The 25,886-nt window shown below is 40.2% G+C and overlaps 1 protein-coding gene across 9 annotated transcripts in view; it reads right to left on the reverse strand.

Annotated features, from left to right (window-relative positions):
- The window catches only part of LOC133503422 (ephrin type-B receptor 3-like), a 59,414-nt gene extending 38,977 nt beyond the window's left edge, over positions 1-20,437 (reverse strand). For all 9 annotated transcript variants that reach the window (XM_061825050.1, XM_061825048.1, XM_061825045.1 and 6 more), the window contains exon 1: positions 19,738-20,437. In XM_061825050.1, the coding sequence (XP_061681034.1) occupies positions 19,738-19,801 (64 nt within the window). In that variant the 5' untranslated portion in view covers positions 19,802-20,437. The remainder of the gene's footprint in view (positions 1-19,737) is intronic.
- Between the last annotated feature and the right edge of the window lie 5,449 nt (positions 20,438-25,886).

A 25,886-nucleotide genomic window follows, 5' to 3' on the forward strand; every position in this document is an offset into this window, starting at 1 on the left:
TGCGGTCTGCATGCTTCAAATACCAGTGGCTTCCAATTACTTTAACACAGTTTGAAAACTACTGCGGTGGTAAAAACCCAAAATCTTTGAGGTTTGCTCCTTTGTATGTATGTATAGACGGGATGAACAAAAAAACTAAAATCACCCAAATTAAATGTGGACCAATTTGTGAAGACTTGATAGAAAAAAAAAATGTCTCTTGATGAATCATGGTGTGATGTATTGAGATGTTGTAATTATCAAGTCCATTATTCATGTCTTGTTAATTTGCCAGGTATGCCCCTGTTACCTGTAAGGAAAAAAAACTGGGGAAATTAAAATAAGGGAAATAAATTGCATTTGGGGAATTTTAGCAGATGAGTAATTATACCTCACTCCACCTTCACGATCATCAGTCATACAGACCAAACTACCACAGAAAACAATGGCTAAGGTGATGGGGAAATCTTGTGCTTCTTGCAGTGGCTTTTAAAATAAAAAGGGAAACGGCTTGTTACAGCTCACCTGCATGCCCAGTCGTTAGGCAGTCGGGTCAAAAACTGAGAGAACAAAAGGGAGGATAGGGCAGTTAAAGTGCGGAATGCAACCTGGTGGGTCGAGGCTCTGAGGGTGTGTATGACTGACAAGCAGCAACACACAAAACCCTTTTCTATGGAAAGCACACAAATTCACATCCGCCAAGATCATATTAAAGTACAGATATCTGGTTCACTAGACTCCCACACACAAAGCAGCAAGGGTGTGTCACTTAAAGCCTTGGACAGCCTCATGTCGAAAACTACAGATGCTATCGGGAACAACTGCACGCATGCGCCTTGACAGCATCTATTCATAAGAACTCCTGGGCAGGTAGTCTGTGTTTGTCCTTCATTTTTTATTCCTGATCCTTTATACTGTTTTCACATTGTGAATTTGTTTTTTTTTTAATTGGACTTAATGTTTTATGATTAATTATGACAGAAAAAAGGGGGCAACTAAAAGGTGTTCATGTATTTATCCTGTGATTCAATTCCCTTTCTTGAAGTAGGTAGTGGCAAATAAACATACTTTATTTGGCCTAAATGTCTTTAAGTAAGTGACATATAGGAGATATTATCATTATTTATATATAGCTCATTGTTTTTTATTTTGGATCCAGCATACTCTTAAGTGTTTGAGTAAATACGAGTTGCTCACACACTATGTGTCTCTCCCCCACCGTTAACTTTCCTTCGACTCCAAGATCTTATTGGACTCTGATTCCTAATCGCCACCAAGTTAATTAATCTCACACTTGGCTGCTGTAATAACTTGACTTGTAAGACCTCTACTGTGAATGGAAATACCCTCTTGAGCAGCTAAGAGTACTGCTAATGAACCAGCATGGACAGAATAAGTGTGTGCGTCCTGTGTTGTGAGAAAGAGAGAGAAAGAGAGAGAGAGAGAGAGAGAGAGAGAGAGAGAGAGAGAGAGAGAGAGAGAGAGAGAGAGAGAGAGAGAGTACAAAAGGAGTAGTAATTAAAAGACAAAATATGGTCAGACCAGTGCAAAAATACAACATTTTTGACATTTCATATGCATTGCAAATAGAACATTTTGACAATGAAATTATTAATTCAGCAAAGGTAAGTATGCAGTATGGCAAAAAAAAATAAACGGAAAAACGGACTACTGTAGGTGTTGTCACATTCCATTGTTTTGATTTTATCACACAATTAACTAAATCATTTGTGCTTATAAATGACAAACTTGCTTCTGCTTCCGCAATAAACTGTAAAGGCTAAATTTATACATTGTTCCTGGAAGCCACGGCAAAACCATTGGCCCATGGGATTTTGGCCATTTTTCTCTCTGTTTTCAAGTGTACTGGAGTATGTGGGGGGGGCTGCTGAGTCCCGGAGGCTCAAAGGTGCACTCCGGTTCAACTCGTGGTCTACCACGGATACCAGTATCCCTACTGACCTGTCACGTACTGATGGGATCCCTTCACATTTCTCATGTTCTGTCCAGGCTTTCAACAGACCAAATGTGGAGGCCGGGAAGTTTTGTATTACGTTTGTGGCCCCGGCAGAGTAAAAAAAAAAAAAAAAAAAAACTTCCAGAGTCGGCATCAGCGCAGGGGAGCAAACACTGCTACTCAATAAATATTTTATAATGGTACTTTTCTATTGCTTTTACCAAAACATTCAAAAGATCCTGTTATTTCCATATTCCCTGCAAAATGCACTTACAATCGGTCATTCACTTATAGACACACACATACAAATATTCAATATTACGTGTCATGATCAGATACGGCGGGCATTGTGAGTAAATTAAAAACATAGCTTATGTTTCGGCAATTCAGAGATTCAGGGGAATACGAATGCTTACCATCCCACTAAAGACCGCCTCCTCTTATATTACTATCGGGTTTAGTTGTGTTCACCCCTTTCTACTACGGCCCACCAGGTTTCTCATCTGCACTGTGAGTGCCGCGGCAACATTTTTGAGTGCTGAAAAACCTCGCTAGGCCTCCACGGCAATTACAGCCTCTCTCATCTGCCCATTCCGTCCCCCACGGAGTCTCATGACAATTCGGTTTTGTCACTGATGTTCGCTGAGAAAAGAGTGTCACCGTAGCCTTAGCTGCTTGTTACAAACTAAGTAGCAGAACAAAGCAGGAACAGAAAATCTCTTCCCGGGATATGAACTTTTGTCCTCCAGTACTGGCAATATTGAGCTTGTAAATATTACATATTATTACAGGCCTCCCACCATCAATCTCTAGTTTGAAAACACGACTTGTCATTGTCATGCTAATGAAATATTTTCCCCATTTATTATTGTAACCATAAGTCCTGATTTTTCTATATTACCAGAGGTTTTTTTTAATTTTATTGTTAGAATCATGTCTACTTCAAGGTTACACTCCATGAAGTTTCCCTGTCTTATTTAACTGGTAATACTCTGGTAGACAGTCTGAAGATGACTTGAGAACGTGTCAGTGTTCCATATGCGAATATAAATTTATAAATAAAAAATTGGAATAAAAAAATAGTTTAAAAAAATGAACATTTCCCAGAAAGGACTATATAGTTTATTGCGATCGTGATGATAACTAAACTATATTGACCCTGTTACATCATTTTTTGTTACTGGTAGGTTCAGGAAATTTTAATCTTTTAATGGTTCAAAAATGAGCAATTACTAATCAAATTAAAATTACATTTGAAAAAAGGACATTGTGAAATAAATGGAGGATAGGAACATGTAGCATCATGACCCCATTATCTGGTCAGTCTCATGGTCAGGGATTGGTATGGTCCCAAGGCTTATTAGATATTAATGTACTTAAGCCATAGACTAACCACCGGATAGATAACCCGGGCACGTGTTGTGGGCAATTAAAAGATAATTGATGGATGGATGGACATCCAATTCTTCCGGGATCCGTATGGCAAGGGGCCTTACAGAGACCCGCTTCAATTACATAAAGACCTCTGTGCGTTGGCATGGCACATACAGGAAAAAATAGCATGAATCGCACATAACCGCACGCATACAGTTGGTAGTATGTGTGTGTATTCTCATCCACAAACACAGAATGGCATCACATACTCCACACCCAGAAGATGGGCCATCTATCTTTCTTAACCACAGGCACAGGCACAAACAAAATCATAATGTCATCATCCCAACAAGATGGATGCCTAAATAATCGCATCATGATTGCAGAACCCCCTTGCATCACTGACCCATGCACAAGGACCCTCTACGGTGACTCGATTAGACTCAACTCAGCCAAGCGGCCAGAAGTTTGTCTACTTTATGGCACTTTCATCTGGAGGTGTCCTGTTGTGCTCAAAGCTCCCTTGAGGTAGCATAAACCTCTGAGAAAGAGGCTGTTTATATCCCTGTGAAAATATAAGGGGCATTAGGGACTAAGCAGGAAGTGAGGTATGATGAAGTTTCACACCTTGACTGAAAAATTACTGTGAAACGTCAACATCCTTCAATTACTGTTTTCTCACAGGACATTTAGGATGATAAAATGATAATAAGGAAGGAACTCTTTGAACTTGTTTGCACTGAAGCTACATCGTTTTTTTTTCAATTTGTCATCTATTTATCTCACCATCCTTTTTTGGGCAAGGCAAGATCACAACATGGATTGGGCTGCAGGCTTATGCATTATCCACTGTTCAATGACGTGTTACTACAACTGGCAACTTGGAAGGAGAGGGATGTCACACATCACCCCCACAACACATCTATTTCCATATGCTCACACACACACACACACACACACACACACACACACACACACACCACACACACACACAAGGCCAACAGGCATTGACTGACTGATTTATGGACCACACAATGCACGTTAGTGCACATACAACACACATATTCCGGTATGGCTAAAACTCAGATCTCCATGAAGTTTTGCACAGACAAATAGGGTCATTCAGTGAAAATGTTCAGGAATATTGTGTTATAAACCATAAAGTGCAGTGCTACTGGCCATCCCTATCATTTTTTTTTTTTTGGGTGGTAGAAGCAATAACTAGTTACAATTACCGTACTCTAGTTTCTCTAGTAGTTACTCTAGTTTATCTAGTAGTAGTAGTTTAGTAGTTTAGTACTACTTTAGAACTATAGTAGTTTCTCTAGTCTCAAGTCAACATTATTTATAGTTATGGTAGATCAGTCTCAGTTGTTGTCATTATTAGTTGTGGTTTATATCATCATATTTCAAGTTCAAATTCTTGCACATAAGGAAACGTCTTAAAAGAAGATAATTAACTTCACCAAGTTTATTAGTTACCAGGTTGTTTACCTCACCTCCCCTCCAGTTCTAGTGTGATACTTAAAGCACACCTTGAGCAAGTTAAACAATAGCAATGTCCCTGTTTATGCCTAAACTGGCCCGATTAGGGCAGGTTTTCAGTGCGACAATCCCAAGAGAATGAACAACAATTACCGGTACTCTTTTTCATTCTCTAAATGGAATGGGAAAACAATTCTTCTCTTCCATGTGCATCCAAGAGGAGACCCCACAATCCTGAGCTCTTGGGGTTTTGGTAAGCTCGATGGAGTCTGCAGTGCTCCAACTCCTGGGTATGGATCAGCATTGACCTGATTAGTCATTGACGCTGACACTGAACCAATGAAAGTAGAAATGTCTCCCCAGGGATGGTGGTCGGTAAATCTGTCCTGGGACGAGTGTTAATGGGATTCTCTTTTCACTACAGCAAGGCCACAAGAGATTGGACTAAGTGACCGTGGGCGTTGACATCAGTATTAAATTGAAGGAAAATGGCTTTTTTGGAACAGGATGTTTGGATTAGTAGTTTCATAACTTTAGCAGTTTTTGGATTTGAGCTACCCATTTGGTTTTATCGACTGGTCTCACTGTTTTGTCCATTTTATAGTGAAGCATTGTTGAACTTTTTAAGAAGGCTAAAATTTTCATGTCTCACGAATAGGCATAGAACAGGCAGCAAACATGCAATCTTTTCTAATGCGATAGAGAAGTCACTTAATGTACTCCAAAAACTCTTTTAAGGTTGGAAAGTATTCCAACAAATGACCTCCAGATATGACAAAACTGCAGCAACTCAAATGACTTCTTACTGCTTGAATTACTTCTTCAGTTGCTCTATCAATGTATTGTTCTGTACCTGCAGGTTCTCATCCATTTTACTGACGGCGAAGTCTAACATAAGCTGTTTTATTGTTAAATGAATTAATAGGTGAGGAATTGTTTGGATAGAAATATTTTTTATGTGGGGCTGTAAGTATTACAGGAATGCCACACATTCAAAAATCTTGGGGCAGCAGTCAAATCTGAGACTGTATGGATTGCCTGAAATGGACTAATTATGGGGAGACCAAAAGATTTCCAGTCCAGGTCGTAGCAGAGATTCACAAATAACTAAATGCAAGGGCAGGTTGGCTGCTAAATTAACAAAATGTGGGAGAAAAATGGTGTATGAATCTCAAGAGAGGTCGACCCGATCTCCTTCCAGGGATGGAATATTGGCACCGTCCTGTCTATCTTTGTGGCATTGATTGATGATAAGCCAAAATGAATCACTAATCATCACCAGCCTCTTAGTCACCGCCCTCTCTGGGGAATGACGGTAATGCTTTTGTATCCCCTTCCTGACAGAGGAGGCTTAAACATTATAATTCCCCAAAATTCTCCCCGAACCACACCCCAAGCCCTCCTAACTTGACCCCTTGACCCTCCCTTCATCTAGCTAGGGGTTATCTGACTCCTGTGGGTGTGTGCTCCCTTCACACTTACAACTTTCTCCTCCTTGCTTTCCCACTTTTTCTCTTAGGCATTTAAAACCTAGATGTCTCATTCCTCTTACGCTTAGACACCCTGTGGCAATACATCCTGTTGTGTGTGAGGTGCTTTCTTTTTGCATTAAACCTCCCTTTGTCAAACCTTGTATGACTCGGGTCAACAGACATCAAACAACAACAGTTAAGAAAATCTAAAATCAAAACTGCCATATTCACAGCACATGTAAGTTGGTGCGAGTTGTGTTGTACACTAACACTTGTGATGACTTTATGAGAAGCAGGGAACAATTTCAGTGGTGTTGTGGGGATTGCATTTGGCATTGCTTTTTAATGAGGGTTAGGGTTAGGGTTGCTCAATCAACTGTCGTGGAAGTCACGGTCAGGAAACTTATCAGGAGTTGTCACCTCTATATAGTGAACAGTAAACAACATCTGTCTCACGTGCCTACTGGGAGTTTTATATTAAATTAAACAGGCATATGATAAAAGGGAGAGGAAAATAACAGCAATTGTGATAAGAGAAAGCAGGCTGGACGAGCAGAAGAGGAGTGGTGAGGAAAAAAAGAGGAGAATGACATTTCAAGAGGAGACATTTTAAGCTTGGGTAAGACTGGGAGAAAAAAAGGACAAATAAAATGAATGAAAGTTGATGCAAATAAAAAAAATTCTGGATATGCTACAACTGAAGCCCATTTGGGCTGGTCCTCTGTGCTCCACGTCTGACAAAGGATGACACTTCCTAAGAAAAACATAAATACATACAGTATTAAACGAAACAATGATATTCACCTTTTGCTGAGCACAGCTTTGATATTAGGAAAGTTGAACATTTGCATACGAAATAGACACTACAGTACTGTTGTGCTTGTCGTGTTTACTCTCTCCCTCCCAACCTTTTGTTTCGACTTTATTTTTCTCCCCAAATACTCCATTCTGACATTATCAGTGAAACATTCACAAATTGTTGCCATTTATAAGCACCGGCTTGCGCTGTCAGACATTAAAAAAAGAAAGAAAAAAAAGACAAACATTCCCAGTCTGTTACAGAAACCAGCAGAATCTTTCAAGTAAGGGAAAATGCCAGGAAAAGGAAGACACAGGCAGTTAATGAGTGATAAAAGTAGAAGTATGCAGTGGTGCATCCCTGTTGTGATGCAGTATTGGGAATTACTTCTTTATGATATAGTAAGTACAAAATACAAATATGATGATAACAATGATGTGTACTGTATACAATGGCGCATTTCAATTATTTAGAATATCATAGAAAGGTCTGTTTATGTCGGTTCATCAATTAAAAAGTGATACTATATTATATTACATACACATCATTTTACATTTGAGACTACATTACTCCCAGGAGAGGATGCAGATCTGGAAACAATGAGTCCTAACCCTAAAAAAATGACACTAGAATATATTGAACATCTGCTTTGTAATGTTGAACAATATATATATTGTATATTATATATATATATATACACACACACACGCACACACACACACACACACACACACACACACACAGGGCAGCGTCGGCCTTACAGTTCAATCCCGGACCCGCCTGTATGAAGTTTGCATGTTCTCCCCGTGCCTGCGTGGGTTTCCTCCAGGCACTCCGATTTCCTACCACATCCCAAAAACATGCAACATTAATTGGACACTCTAAATTTCCCCTAGGTGTGATTGTGAGTGTGACGATCTGTCTCTATGTGCTCTGCAATTGGCTGGCAACCAATTCAGGGTTCCGCCTCCTGCCCGTTGACAGGTGGGATAGGTTCCAGCACTCCCCGCGACCCTTGAGAGGATAAGTGGCAAAGAAAATGGATTGATGGATATATATATAAATAAAACACATTCTGATGCTGTTCCCCAAAACGCCACTTGAGCAAACAGTAAACATTTGTTACGTATTAACAGATTACACACATTAATGCTGTAACTCCCAATATACTGCCCATCTAGTTTTCATTTGGTTAAGAAAAAGTATAAAGTATAGCAACATTAAGACAATCACAAGTCAATTAATCCAACATGCTGTCAGTCACGATTTGTACTGCTTTTCAAAAGTCTGCAGCATTTCTTTAAATGCTCATTTGTCAATGTTCAATGGCAGCATCTCTTACAAATAGTGAGTCATACTACACTGTATATAATGCGCGCTGTGTATGCTGTCACGTTTGTCTTCGCATTCTTGGTGCAAACCGTTCCACAATCGCAAGATGACAGGAAACGGGAAATGTCCCATCGTGGTTTTTGTTCCCAGTTGTGTTTCAAAATTCCTCCAAATTCAACATACCAGCTCGTTGTTATTAGCAGGACTCCAATCCAAAAAGTGTTCCCGCAGTGTCAAGGTGGCTTTCGGCATTGAAAAAATTCTATTTTCTGAAAAGCACATATGCATGTGCACGGACAGACAGGCACATACATGCACACACACACCACGGCCAATTAAACGGCTTCACTATCTTTGATTGGTTTGGAGACCAGATGTGTTTCATGTGTCTGCTTTCAAACCATTTTTTTTCTCTTCCTCAAATTCCTGCATGTAAACTTGGACTCTCTCGTTTTTTTAGCCACACTATTCAGAAATTAGGGCACACAGGCGACCAAATTAGTTGCACTCTAGAGCTCTGTCTTGTAAAAAAAAAAAAAAAAAAAAAAAAATCATATGCCGCGGCACCACGCCAGAATACTAATCCATAGAATTGCGTCCTCAGGCAAAAAATGATCTTCTTTTATGCATCACTTTATGCATCGTCTCAGATTCGGGATGCACATCAAACGAGATCCCTGTATACATATTTATTAAACACATTTATTAAACACAAGGGAAAGTAATTTTCAGATTTTTATGTGAGAAGTCATTTTCAAGATCTAATTTCTTGAGAAGGTGAACTGTATGTTTGCATTAGGTGTTAGCTCTAGTCATCAAAAACTGGAAAAAAAACCCACACACTATTATTATAAATATTTGTTTGTGTAGTAAATCTGTATAATAACCTGTAAGAGTTTCATTTTTTAATTGAACTACTGAAATATTCTTTATGTAATAATGTCAGAAGATAATTTTGGCCCAAGTATAAAACATCAATTGCTGACAAAATTGTGACACTTAAAACAACTTTGTGTGTTTATTTTATTGAGTATATCAGCAATTATTGTCAAAACATTTCTAATGTTTTTTATTGAAGTGTAGAATAAACAGCAATGACAGAAATTTATATATACTAAGGTCAAATACGAAGTATACTTAGTTTTGAAACTGTCTCGCAATTCCCTCCTGCTTTTCTTGTCTCAATATGAATGCACAACTCTTCCTACGGTAAAAATGCAAGGTCAGATACCATGAATAAACTCTAGAAGGAGACAAGTTGCATTCTTGATCTTTTTTTAATCCCTTCACTTTCTTCCATTTCAAACACGTACACACTGCTACCCAACATCCAAATGCCATAATTCAGGAGCAGTACAGCAGATAAGAAACTCTTGAGTCTTTGAACTGTCTGCATATTTCAAACCCCTTCTTCACTCTTGATTTCTGGGCTCCCCCGGTGCTCTGTAGAAACTATGAGCAACCGGCTGATCGATGGGCTCTGACAGCATTGAAACGAACGGTACCAGCTGATTGATTCATTAGTGGTGGAATGGGTGGAAGTGGAGCCAGACTGTGACCCCAAGAATCGGTTGGGTGTGAATTTGGAAAGTGGTCGGTGCTTGTGCAGTAAGTGAAGGTAAAGCGCACATGTGGATGGTCGACTTATTAAGCAACTGTCACTTTTTGCTTTATCCTAGTGTGTGTGTGCGTGTGTGTGTGTGAGGCAGAAATGAGAGGATTTCGGTGGGGTGTGAGAGTGTAAAGGAAGCTGCTTGTGGTCTGACTTGCCACAGAGGCAGGGTCAGATTGTATTGTACAGCGCTTTTATCTTGTGCATTGCAATTAGCCTTCACAGCACTCATTGCCAAAGTTCGGTTAAAATCAGTGCTAACAACCTCCATGTCGCAAGCACAGAAATGAACTGAATTTATATTTTCCTAACATGCAATTAGAATAAATGAGAACTCCTCCTGAGGTCACGTCCAGCTGATGACTGGTAAATATAACAAAACTACTGTAAGTAAATTTTATTACATTAGTAATATATACTTTTGAATTCCTGCAAATTTTTGTTGATCAAACCTGAAATTAAGGGCACACTATTTTAAATTGTAGAACTATAGCCGAGTGTATTCATTAAAATGTTCATTCTGACCTTGTACTGCGCTAAAAAATCAGCATCATCAATGTAATACTTAATGTCAACTGTTTTTTCGTTATATTTATCTAACTGTAAAGTTAGTCTTAAATCTGGGCATTTAAAAATTGTCTTTGTTTCCAAACAACTCAAGTAACACCTTCTGTTTAACAGCTGTCCGCTGTTACCAAATGGACTGGTGTCAGGACTGTCAGCGTCATTAAACACCCGACGCGAAAAGAAAAAATTGACGCCTCCACATTTGCTCCACTGCCCATAAGATGAGTGCGATTTAACAGGACATTTAGGCTATTTGGTCTGTTTATTGTCCACTTCTTATTGCACTTTTAGACATTAAAGTCAGCGTGCCAGGGAGACCAAGATCTAACTTGCAGTAAGGTTAAATAAATGCTGCCACAGCTGGCAGTGTCCGCAGGAGGCAGCTCCACGGGACCATGGGGATTATGCAAATATCGTCACAAAAGGTCAGTGATTGGTACTGCTTCAACTGAAATGTGCTAGAGTGTGTTAAAAATGAACTTGTAAACATGTTGCATGGGTGAAAATGTTTGTTTCAAAGTGCTGCTGTTTTTGCCCTCCAAAGTCAAAAGAGGTACGATCTCTTTGAGTCTGCGAGGATTTTTCAAGGACAGGTGATGAATGTTTTTGACAGGAAGCTTGAGAAGTGAAATCAGTGTAATAGGAACCAGCAAGGATGCTTGATACTACAAATTTAACCCTGACTTCAAAGTTGTTGCTACCAATATATGGGTGCAGCACTGCTTTCTGAGAACAAACAAAAGTTGCTGTGCATGTCTTGAATCATCTTCAAAAAAATGCCTCTCAACCTTTACATCGATATATTTAACAAGACCTGCTCAACTGAAACCAGGCTTTTCTCCCCTTGAAGGCACCGATGTTGCATGGCGATGGCCACTCTCCAGACAGCCGTAACTCTCTGCGTTTAAACATATCAAAGATCTCTTTTCCTGCGCCGTCAGTTGAATTTGTTATAGGACTACGAGGGTGGCAATGTAATTGTGGAAGTGAGGTCCGAGGTGGATTTCCTCCAGTCTAACCTCACCCTCCCAACCTCCCGCATTCTCTCGACTATCAATGAAGTTAGGTGCAAAGTAATGGACATCATATGTGCAGAAAGGTTTCTAGTCCAATTCTGTATGACGTGTGCAAAGGCGCAATGCTCCCCAGTAAGGCCGTTTGGTCTCATGTGTTCTCGTTTCTCTTTTTTTAAGGAAAACAAGAAATTAGCTGTACATTTTTGGTAGCGCATCTGCAGTGTCCAGTTTTAAAGTATTGTACTGGACTGATATACTGACATGGGCAGGCCTCTTGATTTAAAAACAACAGATGACAAGCCATTGGTCTTCCCGGCTGAATAATCCTGTTACATTTTTCTTGCTTGTTGCACTTATTGGTGAGCTAAAGCTACGCTGCAATGTCGTTTTATTTCCGCGGCTAACATTTCCATTGTGGAAACACAGTATTAGTTAAATTATCCAAACTAATCCATAGCAAACTGAACTTGAAACAAAATCTGTGCAGTCAGTATTAACAAAATGCAGAAAGTTAACCAGCCAGTCTATTTAAATTTATCCATCCTCTTTCATTGTATTTTTATTCATGTCTGGAATAGGATAGCCGCTGGAGCTTTACCAGTATGGTTAAGAAGAAACCTACTTAGCCTTTTGGGACTTAGTTCCCCCACTGGCAGGGATCTGCACAGGGACCCCTCGTGACCTCTTGTTGAGGGTCACAGGGCGTGGGTGAAAAGCACAGCAGGTTCTAACGCTCTTCTAAATTAGATGTTTTCTGAACCATTTTTTAGGCCATTTTATGACCATCTGGCGCAGGCGTCACTTAGGAGACGTCAACTTCATTAGTCGTTCATGCCACGTCAAAGGTGTCATCAGAACTTGGAAAGTCACTCAGGTTGTACAGTCAAAGAGTGGAATGTCCCTCTCGCTGTGAGCTCTCCGCGAATTCGGATTAGTGAATCATTTGTCTGTAGAGACTCACGATTTAACTTTTATTTTGATCTTATGATAGACACAAGTTTGACCTGCTTTGCTAACTCACTAACTAAACTGATTTGCTCGTTCCAACACCCACCAACTATAGCCCCTTGCACACACTCAGTGTCACCTATCTTGCTTGTGTTCACTCTTTTCCAACCGCTTGTGTGTGTGTCCTGTTCTGCTCTGTTGGCTCGAGACAGCAGCAGCGGTGAGCAAGCCCAGACGCATTTGCCCTCCCTAGCTTGGGCTCAACAGTGGGTGTCAAAGACGTGCCATCCCGCAGGGCCCCTGGGCTCCAGGCGGTGCCAGCATGAGATGAGTCAACGCACACACACACTGTGTGTCTTGAAAAAGGTATCTTGATATCCTTTTGGATTACACAATGCCTTTCGGTGACATGACACACAAATTTCAAATGAGATACAGTAATCATGTATGTTAGTTGATGTCTTTTTAAAGATCCACAACAGATTAGGATTTCTACAGTGTAGCCAGTAATTGTATTGATTCCACACATTTTCTGACTTTTATGTAATGTGTTACTGCTTACAAAATACTAGTAGGATTAAAGCCACTATTTTATGCCCTTGTGTGTTACTGCATTAAGAGTAACACGCACTTCAACAAAACTGAAGTGAGATTTTAGGTCTTCTTGAGCAAAAATTGCCCAGTTTGCAGTAGAGGGTAACAATACATGTATCACTCACTGATGGTACATGATAAATTTAGACCAAGTTTCAGCCTTTGTTTGACAAACGAATGATGATACACACTATTCTTAACTATCCCACACGCAACAGACAACTGTACATTACAAAACAAAGGTGAAATTTAAACGGAGCTATGAGGCTTTCTGGGAGGGATCATGTCCTCCCATAACAACACATATGCCCCAAATCACGTTTTCAGTCAACAATAGACAAAAGGGGAGAGGTTGGCATTTTAAAGCTCTCACTGTTTTGAGTTTCTGTCAGCTAAAGAAGAAATGAGTGTAGTTCGTTGTATACTCTGTGCAGCGGAAAAAATGTTGTGCATCTTCAAGAACACCATCAATTTGAAGAAACATTTTAAATCACGCGGTTACTTTGAAGCTTTCAGAGGGAGTCCTACCTGTAGATATAAATAACACTGTAGGTCGACCATAAATAATGTTCACCATAAATCACGGTATTGACGCAAAGCTAGTTGGGGAAGTGTCATGAAATCCAAAATAACAAAGAGGCCTGCACATTGCGTACTGTGCAATGATCACAACAATAAAAGAGATCGGAGTAACCTTTGAAAGTAAGACTTTCTTTTTGTCTCATTTTTAAGATGTTATCGATTGACACCACATGCGCTTTTTTGGGGGCTTGTTTTATTTTTTTCATTTTTTTATTTTTTAGAAAAACAAGTCACCTGTTTATAATACAGGAAATCCAGAAAAACTGTCATTTTTTTTAAATACAAAACCAAGTATTTATGTTTGCTCAAAAAGGTCAATTTTATTTAAAAAAATGATTAATATCATTTGTATTTCTTTTTATTATTACTATTTTGTCAGTTATCACAACAGTTTATGTTGCGGTGTATTATTGGCATCCGTAGAATGTAACTAATACAGGTACGTGTATTATTTTAATTTTTAAAATCAAATAATCACTAAAGTAACTAAGTTACTTTTTGGATTGCATTCATCACAGAGTAGCAGCCACATGTCTTTGCCCACATTTTGATTCCTTCCCGATGTAAAACAATCCGACTCCGTGTCCGTGTCCGTCTACTGCCATGGGACAATTCCAATCTTTTTCCACCATGACTGAAGTGGCAGACCCACACTCATTTTTTTTCAATTAGTAACAAATACATTACAATTGTTTCTTCCTCACTCTCATAACAACCAAGTAAATCACAATGTGCTTATATCTATCCACAATGCTTGAAAATTATAATCCTGTTCTATTACTTGAAGGAAAATAGCTTTTTCCATTTTTGAAACAAATCATTCTATATGCATATTTACTGTACCACTATGTTCTGTCTATACAGTATAATTTATATCATCACTATTTTTTTTTTTTTTTGCAATTTGATGTATTATTGGCAATTTATATTCCGTGTTTACTTTTTTCCTCCCCGTGATTTGCTGGCGACAACTCCATGGTGTATCCTGCTTCTCAGTCAAAATCAGCTGTGATAGGCTCACGGTTCCGGTGACTGTAATGAGGACAAGCACGGCAGAAAATGGACAGATTTTTTTTTCTTGTCTCGCAAACTAGACTCGTGTCAATTTACAATGAAGTACAAGCAACCGAAGCTTTGTTTTTTGAATATTAATTTGAGCAGTTAATTTGAATATTTATTGCTGTTGTGGAGTGGAGTCATTTATATGTAGAACTGCATGTCAAACCAAAACCCCTTTACAAAGGTGCAAAGTTTTAAAAATACGCTCACTCCTGTGTTTAATTAGTGAGAAAACAAAATCATATTGCAACTACTTTTATGTTCCTTCAATCTCGTTTTATGTAATCCTAACACGGCTTGATTGACAACCTAAGCGGAATTTCAAATTGACATGAGCTGATTTGAGTGTTTTTTTTTATTCTGAATAAAGTAGAGTAGAAAAATCCTGTCTGCGCCGTCCGTCCTCCAGCATTGTGTGTGAAGGCACCAGCTGGCCAAAAATGGCCGATGCCTGCCTTCATAAGAATTCCAGCTCAGTAAATCTTTCCACGCCACCATTTGAGTCATGAAGTACGGATCTGTGTACATGAGCACTCCTACAGACCCGGATAGCATAAAGATTGTCAATGCCATTGCTTTCTGGTCCAGTTCTGCCCACATCGCCATACCGCAACTACACAATAACCTCCGCATCATTGTCCCACCCTGACATGTTGCTGCTGTCTGCATGCCCCCCACTTGCCCTCCTTTCGGAGCGTCTTCTGTTCATTCAAATCTAAATCATTGTACATCTGTTCAATAGAGCTCCTGGCAGACAAATACGCGACAGATCAGACGGAAGAACCTGAACACTAAGGGCCCGCACTCCCATGCTTTGGTTCTATTGCTCACATATACTAGTTCGTATGAAAGAGGACAATACAGACAATCACAGATACACGATAGAATAATAACAACGGGGATGGCACAAAATTCAGCAAAAGTCCTCATTTGAGGCTGGACAAAAACAAATTGGATCAGGACCAAATTGTGCTCTCCACACACACAAATATATTTAAATCTAATATCATGAAGCTGCATTTTCTTCATTGGGAAGTTATAGAAACTGCCACAAATTGTGAATAAAAAGGACACATTTACAGAGTCATGTTTAAATTAATTGAGGAGTGTTTGGACGATGCCAACAAAACAACGGCAATGCTCCGCTCAAATAAGCATCATAATTGAGCCACAAAATATCATTACAATAACAATAATAACAACAGCGCCGATTGTGAGGATAAGCGGAATGGAAGATAAAGGTATACACTCGTGATGCTAATAATAATATAATAATAATGATAATAATGCCCACAAAAATTAAATTACAACAACTAAATAACATCAATAACAATAATTATTATTATTATTAGAAGAATAAGTTATTTAATGGATGTGAGCTTGTGCTTGTTCATATTTTTATTTTATGAGCGCATCTGAACAAAAACGCCAAATCGCCCCCTCAATTAATTCAGTACCAGTGATTAATAGCCTTATGAATTGGTAATTGGTCCTTGCAAGAGCACTGCAAGAAAGTCTGCCTGCCTCGCATCTTATTTTGCCTTTTTAAAAGGCTGAGGAGCATCGATCCCCCCCTTGATCGATACGGAGCACATCAATTGACACTTTGTAAGAGCCTCCATGTGACAATCACACCCTTGCCAACACTTCTATGCTCCTCATAAAATGAGCTAGAAGATAGATAGATAGATAGATAGATAGAGAGAGAGAGAGAGAGAGAGGAGAGAGAGAGAGAGAGAGAGAGAGATAGATAGATAGATAGATAGATAGATAGATAGATAGATAGATAGATAGATATAGATAGATAGATAGATAGATAGATAGATAGATAGATATAGATAGATAGATAGATAGATAGATAGATAGATAGATAGATAGATAGATAGATAGATAGATAGATAGATAGATAGATATCAATTAGAAGCATTAATGGCAAATTAACCTTTTTTGGTCCTCAAATTTCTTGACAAAAAAAAAAAAACACAAAACATACACACTAAAATTTTGCAGCCCGAAAAAATTTTTGTTTCGTAATTTGCCTTCTATTGTTATGGAAATGTTTAAATCGCTCTTAACATAAGAAAAGATGGTCGGACAGCTGCCATCAAGCGTTTTGTTGTTGTTTTTTTAATTAACTCAGTGCAATAAATACTCGGGCTGCTGTTTCTATTCTGATAATGTGATTTAGTGTCATTGCTCACGCTCGGAAGAAGCCGTGATAATTGTAGTAAGATAAAAATCATGACAGTGACAAGGACCCCCGCTGTCAAACGCACACTCACACACATACAACATAAATCATTGGCCAAGTGTAAACGGGCCCAGGAAGGCTCCCGTGGAGGTGTGATCTCACCCACGTAAACACATAAACGGGTGTATCAAAGCTGTGCAATCACTCCATATTGAGCCATAAATACAGCTATAATATCACAAAGGATGATTGGACGCCCATTTGTCTTATTTATTTTCATAGGAAATGTAATTTTCAAAAATGAATAATAGCCGCCATCTAATCATTGGCTCCCTTCAAATGACATATTGCATCCCAGTCGGACGCTTATGATCAAATAAATGGACGAATAAAAAACATGAGCCTGAACACCACTGGTACTCTCAATGAGGAGGATTTCAAATGTTGGAAATATTCTTCAGACTGCAGAGTTGAGACTCTATGCACATAAGAGACACTTAAAATCTGGATTCACTTTCGCTGCAGGCCTCGATCCCCTAAGCTTATTTAGTTCTTAAAAAAAAAACACACACACACATATATATATATATATATATATATATATATATATACACCGTACCTAAATTCCCTGGAGCGAAATATCAAACACTTAAATCCCCAAGATTCAGACTATACATATACTTTAGAACTAGCATCCTATCAACTTGGAAAACAATATTTAATAAATAAATGCAACTTACAATCCTTGTTAAAATATGGCCCTCCAACTTAATTTTGTGTTTTGCATTTGCATATACAGTAATGTCAAACCCACTTCTTGGGCCACTAAAAAACAGCCACCGCAAACAAGACGCGGAACCTCAAGAGTGGCTGTAAATTACCTGTATTGTTTCGCTGCCCTGTATATGGCGAAGCCCACAAGACAACTTGAAACTTAAAACCTTAAATGGAAGTTAGTCCGAGAAAGAACGAGAGGGGGAGAGAGAAAGAGAAAGAGAGAGAGATAGAGAGAGAGAGAGAGAGAGAGAGCTGACTCCATGAATTATTCCCCGGGCTGCGTGACCTCGAGACCCGGGGAGTCTCGCAGTGGGGCCGGCTGAACTTCCCCCGCTAGGCTCAGTCGTTTTTTTTTTGTTTTTTTTTTTTTTGCGAAACTACAACAAAATACAGACCGTGTTCGCCATAAATCACTGCGCTGTATTAACAGCTTCTAGGTAAACCCTAAGCCGGTTGAGTCTGGACACAATTTACGACATCACTTTTGTAGCGAAATTTATTGTTGAGTGAAATCCATCCGTTTGCAAAGCAGAGACGCGACCCACTCGTTGCTGGTGTCAGGGAAAAAAAACATATATAAATGTATATACTCTTGCTGCTCTTTTCAGCCTCGGTCTGTCTACATCTGGAGTTCACTTGAGCACAACATGTCCCAATTCATCCATTCAAACCATGTGTTCGAAAGCACTCGTCAAATCGCTCCGATATCCAGGACAGGGTTATTCCTAGTAAATAACAATTTCAAAATACATGATAACATTACGGCCTCCTTTCTTGTCTTCCATACTCTTGTATCGAAAGCAGTCGTTAACAGTGTAGTTTATTTCTTTAATTATTTTTATTTCGGTGTGTTCGGATGAATTTATAGTTTTACAATTCACATCTACAATGCAACTTTCATATCCGGAGACCAATAAAAGCGACATGGCTGAGGAGTTAAATTATTTCACCCTCAGAACTTTTTTTTTTTTTTACCGCATCCCATAATGTAATTTACATGAGGAAAAACGCAGTAACGGGGTGGAACTGTTAATTAACTACATCCTGTCCGATATATAAAACTCTAATGACCTTTTGTGTGCTGAATTTATTTGTGTCATTTCCTTCGAGGAAAACGCGCTAACAGGCAAGACCAATTGACCCTTTTGTAAGTAATTTGTTCCAAAAAAAAAAAAAAAAAGCAAAACGACGATAGCACGGCCCACACAATCACGCAAGCAGTGCACACATGCCGGTGGTCCATTGGCCCACTTTTCACAGCGCAAGGCATCCCGAGTCCTGCATTCATCATGCACATTTAGGGTAAAAGTACAACAGATCCAAAATAGACGAATTGCTCACATCTATTCGCAAGTAAATAAAAGTAATTATTGTGATTTTATGACTTGTGTTATCTGTTTTCTTTACATTCATTCAAACTAAATGACAATTAAACGAAATTTGAAGGCGGGGGGGGGGGGTTCAATTTAATGACGCGTTTCGAAGATTTTTAAAGTTTTCCGGTTCAACAAAAGACCCACTTTGTATGTATGACGGTCTACATACATGTCAGAAGGGCACACAAACCAAAAAGACTAGCAGAAAAGTGTTTAAAAAGTGCGCGTGTCAGTGTGTGCGTGTGTGTGGCGGGGGAGGAGGGGGTCCTCACGACCACCACCGGCAGCACGGCAGGGATTCAGTGTGTCGCTAATTTCCTCTTTTAGAGTCTAAAATACAGAGAAAGCAACAGCAGGCGATGGCTAATGTCGAAAAAAAAGAAAAAGAAAGGAGAAAAAAGAGCGAATACACAACTCCCATTGTTGTGCACGAAAGCTGCACCTCCTGCCCTAAAACAGACTTCCATTCCTTGAAATACGATCTGGTTTTAAATTCCAGACTGACAAGTGAACGCACGTTGGCCGGGTCAGTGTAGATGTCGCTCCTGACCCATTTGGAACCGGCAAACGCGGGCAAATGCAACATTTTACTTGACTTCGGAAATGGAATTTCTTACCTTCGACTGCACTGGCTACGGGCAGCAAGAAGCTGCACAAGAGCAGAATGTAATCCATTGTCATAACGCGCTCATGTAAACAGAGCCACGAGAGGAACGGGGTACAATCCCGGGCTGCTCACAGTCCGCTCCTTCCAGTCCCGTCCGTGTCACACCCACGGAACCATTCACGAAACCACGAGAAGGTGCGCGATTGGGGCTTCGAAGCACAGCAGCCTACGTCTCTTCTTAGTTCCAACGCGCCTTTCAATGGAACCGGAGGAACGTGCACCAGAAGTCCCGCGGTGTCCCCCTTCTCCGCGCACTGAGCGGGTCAGCTACGAGTAGGTGGTCCAGTCCGGCACCACACCATTGGCGCAGTAGTTCCACAATCAGGATTTCCCCTTCCAGCAGTCACTGAGAAGAAACCCCTCACGCCCCCCAAAATATACCACGCACACTTCTGCGCGGAATATCCTCAAAAGACTTTCTGGTTTGGTCACAACAGAGACGAAATACGCACTTGTGTCACCAGCATAGCGCGAGTAGTCCAAAGCAAAAATTACATTAAAAAAAGAAAGTAAAGAAAAAGAAAGCAAAAGGTGTTAGCCGGCCTGGATCCACGGACAAAAGGTATTCCGGGGTTCGGGTTTCAACTGGTACACTATTTTATTCCCTGAGCGGATTGATCAGCGCTGGCTGCTGCTGTGGACCGTCTGCCTCGCTCAGTGCACTGGAATGAAGCGTGCAGCCGTGCAGGGAGAAGCAAAGCAAGAGAGAGAGAGGCAGGAGAGATGGGGGGCGGGGTGGGGTGGGGGGTTGAGAGTGTTGGAGGGAGGGGTCAGCCAGCACCGGCAAATGTCAACCTCCACTGCCGTGTTGGCTCCTGTTTTTTGTTCCAATCAAATTCAACTTGACTTCTTCTCATTAGAAAGAAACAACTTGGAGTCTTGCAAGCAATCTGCATGTGGAATCGGGACAGCAAAAAAAAAAAAAAAAACTCAGTTTTCTCTCCTCAGACAAACAAAAGAAGAAAAAATGCAATCAATGCGTTGACATTTGAGAGAATTACAGCAACAGCAGAGCGGCGTCGTTACAGGGGTTGATATCAGTGTTGTGTGACGTTGTCGTGCTCCTTTGTTATCTTTCTGCAATGTGGCACTGCTTTTTCCTCACTCGACGGAATTCGAACAGTCACTGGGATTCCGGTCCGAAGGCACGGACGCACAGCGCCCCCGTGCGGATCACTTCATAGGGGGGAAAGAGAAAGGGAAAGAAGGAAAAAATGTGAGGCAGAAGAAAAAGGAGCGTTTTTATTTTTTTAAAAAAAATATATATATATACTTGAGGAAAATATTATCAATCAAAAGGTCGTCTTCGGGTTCCTAGTGACATTAAAACATGCAAAACATGATTTTTTACAGATGAATTAATACAATGAATACCATAGCATAATTACATTAGTTTCAAGGAATGTTCAGATTGTGTTCTGCTTTATTCACAGTGACAGACAATATTAATTCACCAACACACACGCACGGGGAGAGTAATTTAGCACCCTTGGCCTAACAAAATCCCCCCCCCCCCCCCCCCGTCCCCCTCGGCCCATAGACCTGCAAAGTGTTTTGCCTCTGTTAAACCCGACAGCAGGAGGTGAGAGGGTATCTGCCACGTTCTGAACTCTCCAGCCGTTCTCTTCATTCCCCCTTTTGCCATTCCATTTGTTTTGTCGTATCACTAAGTGCTCGGCCTGCCTTCTCTAAAGTGGTGCTGAACCATATTCTTCCTGGGCTTTTAGCTTCTATTTTCTTTTTGCAGTCATTAGGAGATATGATCACGTTTACAATCTTGAAATATTTGCTTCGCTCTTCCAAAGGAGATGGGATTACCGATAAAAGAAAAACCTACACAGAAATGACTGGGGCATGTTATGAGACTATTTAATCAACATTGATATAGTGTGAATGGTATTGCCTTCTTACATTTCTGAAATATACATATAAAAAGAAGTAGAACCAGGCTGAACTTGGCATTGTCACATTCTGCGCATAAAAGATACGTCAATGTTAATCCAAGCAGGCCACTTTGATTTTTTAACTTTTTTCTGTTTACACGTGCCAGCGTCGATGTCAATGGAAGGGAATGCATTGGCTGGAAGTTTTTCGTGGACTGAATATAAAGAGTTCAGGCGTTTGCTAGGAAAGGAGACCTGTAAAATGTTGCAGTGAGGCCAAATGACTGGTCTGTTAGTGTGAAGTTGAAAGGTGATTGGATGTCGTTTCCTGGGAGGTGCAGGCAGACAGACGTAACCATGTGGTCTGTTGTGTGTCTGTTACACGGACGCCTTAACGCTGACTGCTGGATGGGGAAAAATATTTTTCAAAGGAAAATCCACATTTGGGTGTTTTATGGTCAGGCTAGACGCAAAGGACCACAATAAATAATTGGACAATAAAATGTTGACACCTGAGAAATGTCTATGTAACTTAAAAATGTACATTAGGATTTTTCATTATTTTTTGCCAGCTAAATGCAAAAAAATGGGGAATATTTTTTTCATACATTATAATGTTAGGATTAAGGATAAATCCTCATCAGGGATTTTTCCTCCATTTTGATGTCGTTACTGTTACCAATGTTATTTAAATCAAGAATACAATCTTTCATTTACTTCCTGGTGTTACTGCTCCAAATATAAATAAATTAACAATAATTATAACAGTGAAATCTTTTTTTAAATTCAAAATAATGCATTGTTACTTTATTATTAGTTTTTTTTCTTTAAGATGAGGAAAATATACCACTGCATTCATAATGTGTCTTTTCGGAAAGAGGATCTGTGGCTGCTTCAAAGCACACCATCTAAACTTTAGATCTTTAGATTCTAAAGATACCAAAGCCCCGTCTCGGCTGCCTCGTCGCCGCGTTAGAGGCCAGGATTACAACTGCAACTCCCCCCCCCCCCGTCGCAACAGGCTTCTGACTGCACTGACTCGTATCTAAATAAGCTCAGACAACGTTCCCAAAATGTAGTTTTAGATTTCAAGCATGAATGTGAGATTTTTTCAAGTAATATGTTTCTGTGAGAAAACAGAAATATATACTATACTATAGTGTTTTATGACATTTAAGACACAAAGAGGCAAAAAAAATAAATAAATAAACTACACAATCCATATTTTCTAGCAACTAGAATATCAGCATTATCAAATTGATGTTTTTCCTTTCATGGAGTGTCTCATTCGGGTCTTTACTATATAAATGACAGTAAAACGTTTACCTTTCTCTTGGTTAATGGCAATAAGCTATCAATAGTTCATCGTTACCATGGTCACAAACACGAAAGATTACATTATACTATGGAATGTGCTTTATCCTATCTTCTCATCGTGATAACAACTTTATAATGCAACATACCCCTAACAACAAACCAATGTGGGTATGATCTGCTTTCTATTGTGTGACCCAATATCAATAGTAAAGTACAGTCACCCATGCACAGATAAGGTTCACAATGTGGTCCAGGGAATGTCTCACGGCACCTGGCACATATTAGAAACACAGTTCGCAAAGTGGTAGACATTTTACCGCCATATGGGAATTTTTCATGGTTACACCTACTGGGCCCTCAGCAGACACTCACAAAAAAGCTCAGCCATCCTTCCTCCCACTCATCTTGTGCCAGGATATCAGTGTCTATGTACGCTCTCGATTACACACACACACACGCACGGACCGACCGTGGACCTTTTCCGACACGCAGCAAACTTTGACTTCTCTTCGGCCCTTACAAATCTTATGCTTGGGCTCAAATACAAACGCACCCATTAACCCCATCTCACACATATATAAAACTTGCAGACACACATATAACAAACACACATACACTGAAACTCTCAGGTCCGGGTCTGGTCTTATAGCAGTACTAATGTGATGTGAGTGTGAGTGGATCGCTTTACTTCAGGAATATTAAGGGAATGGTACTGCTGGTTATGCTAGAGAGTCTTTTGACATGTGCGTGTGTGTGTGTGTGCGAGTGTGTGTGTGTGTGTACAGTGAACAGGCGTTGAGTGCTGCTGGTAGCAGTACTGGTGGCGATGGAATGGCTGGTTTGTGGCTCTGGAGAATCTCAATGTGTGCATGTGTCAGACCTGGGAGGGCGGGTCACAGAATTTTTGTCGCTGAGTGGGGGTAGGGTGGGGGTTGGGTGGGGGTTAGCCTAATCCTTCAGGCCTCCACCACTGACCGAGCACTTAACACAGGATCACAAATGCAGTTCGAACTGAACTCCCCAGAGGACTGCCATTAACTAGCCTCCTCGACACACCGCACCGCAAACGCACAGAAACAAACACACTAAACACCACATGCACTTTTGAGGTCTCACCTCTTGTTCCAGTCCCCAAATGACAAATCATCACCTCTGTGCTAACTGCTCAATGCTCCGTTTCCTCTCCATCACCCCAAAGTCTGCAGCCACCAGCTACTGTCTGACATTGTTGACTCAAGAAAATGGTACAGCTCCACACACTCAAAAGGGGATCGTTAGATGCCAGCTAAGTAAATAGAATGAAATCATACAAGACAATAAAGCCACCAATCTATCCATCCATTTTCTGAGCCCCTTATCCTCACAAGGGTTGAGGGAGTGCTGGAGGCTATGCCAGCTAACAAACGTGATAAAATCTGAAAAAAAATATGTCGAGATAGATACATGAACATTTATTTTCAGGGAAATCAGATCAAATCAGTCATTTTTTAACAGCTACAGTTTTTAATTTTATGTTCCTTCATTTCTAAATGTATTATCATGAAGTGATGATTTCCCCTCAAACATTCATCAAACTTCATTCTGTACTGCTTTTCACTACCACTATCACACCATATTTAGTGTGCTAACTGTGATGTAAGACGATGATGTAAGAATATGAATAAATATGGCAGAGGTGAGACTAGACTAAATTAAGCAACGGCAGCATGGTGGAGCAACTGGTTAGAATGTTAGCGTCATAGTTCTGATGACCGGAGTTCAAATCCCGGCTCTGCCTGTGTGGAGTTTGCATGTTTTCGCGTGGCTGCTTGTTTTTTTCCTCCGGGCACGGCGATTTTCTCCCACATCCCAAAAACATGCATTCATTGGAGACTCTAAATCGCCCGTAGGTGTGATTGTGAGTGCGACTGTTGTCTGCGTGTATCTGCCCAGCGACTGGTTGGCACCCAGTTCAGGCCCAATTATAGCTGGGTTGGCTTCAGCACTCCCGCAACTATTGTGTGGATAAGCGGCTCAGAAAATGGATGGATGGAGGGAAAAGTTATCCAACACAAACGGCTGACTGAACTCCTTTAATGGTTCTCACGTCCTTCGCAGGAAATGAAAAAAATAAACTTTGTATTCCAGGATGAAAGAAGAACAGCAGAGGACATGCCAGACGTTACAAAGGGGTGACACATAACATGGATTGCAGCATTAATGTATGCATTGATGGCTCCTTTAACTTGTTCACCCCAGTATCTATTAATTTTACAATACCACGGGGGTCGGTTCTAAGAGTACATACATGTTGAGATCATATTGGCAAACTTGGATTGAAAAACATTGTAGTTGATAAAGTTAAAAAAATAACTCGCTGTCAAAATGATACAGCAATGCATTTCACAGTATGCGACAGTGTCAGTCTGGTGGATATTTCGCACTACAAGTTGCTGTGACTTTCCGTTGCAAGCAACTTACTTGTGCAATGTGTGTTGTCATCCATTGTGTAGAATATTCCCATCAGGACAGGATAATCCTTATAACCTATAAGCACATTCTTCACAAATTCATTTTCGGAACTGAATGCGGCTATATGAGTCATCATGCAGTCACAATGGCATTCTGACTGACAGACACACACTCATAGCCAGTCATATATTGGATGCACAAGGAGCTGTCTCTGCCCCAAATAATTACCCGTACTAGGGAGCACCAATGAAAGAATCAATCTTTCATCAGTACCGCAGGATTATGTGGGGAATGTTGGAAGAAACGGGAGGTTGTCTGCACGCTACTTGGATGGGAAATGGGAGTGTTGCGGATGAGGTGGCAGACAAGTGATTACATTTGTTCCCAACTCAAATGGCATGCAGTTATTTCCCTTCTTAGAAGTGTTCAACTGTGATTTACGTTTTTT

The sequence above is a fragment of the Syngnathoides biaculeatus genome, chromosome 7, assembly GCF_019802595.1.
Source record: "Syngnathoides biaculeatus isolate LvHL_M chromosome 7, ASM1980259v1, whole genome shotgun sequence".
Classification (NCBI taxonomy): domain Eukaryota; kingdom Metazoa; phylum Chordata; class Actinopteri; order Syngnathiformes; family Syngnathidae; genus Syngnathoides; species Syngnathoides biaculeatus.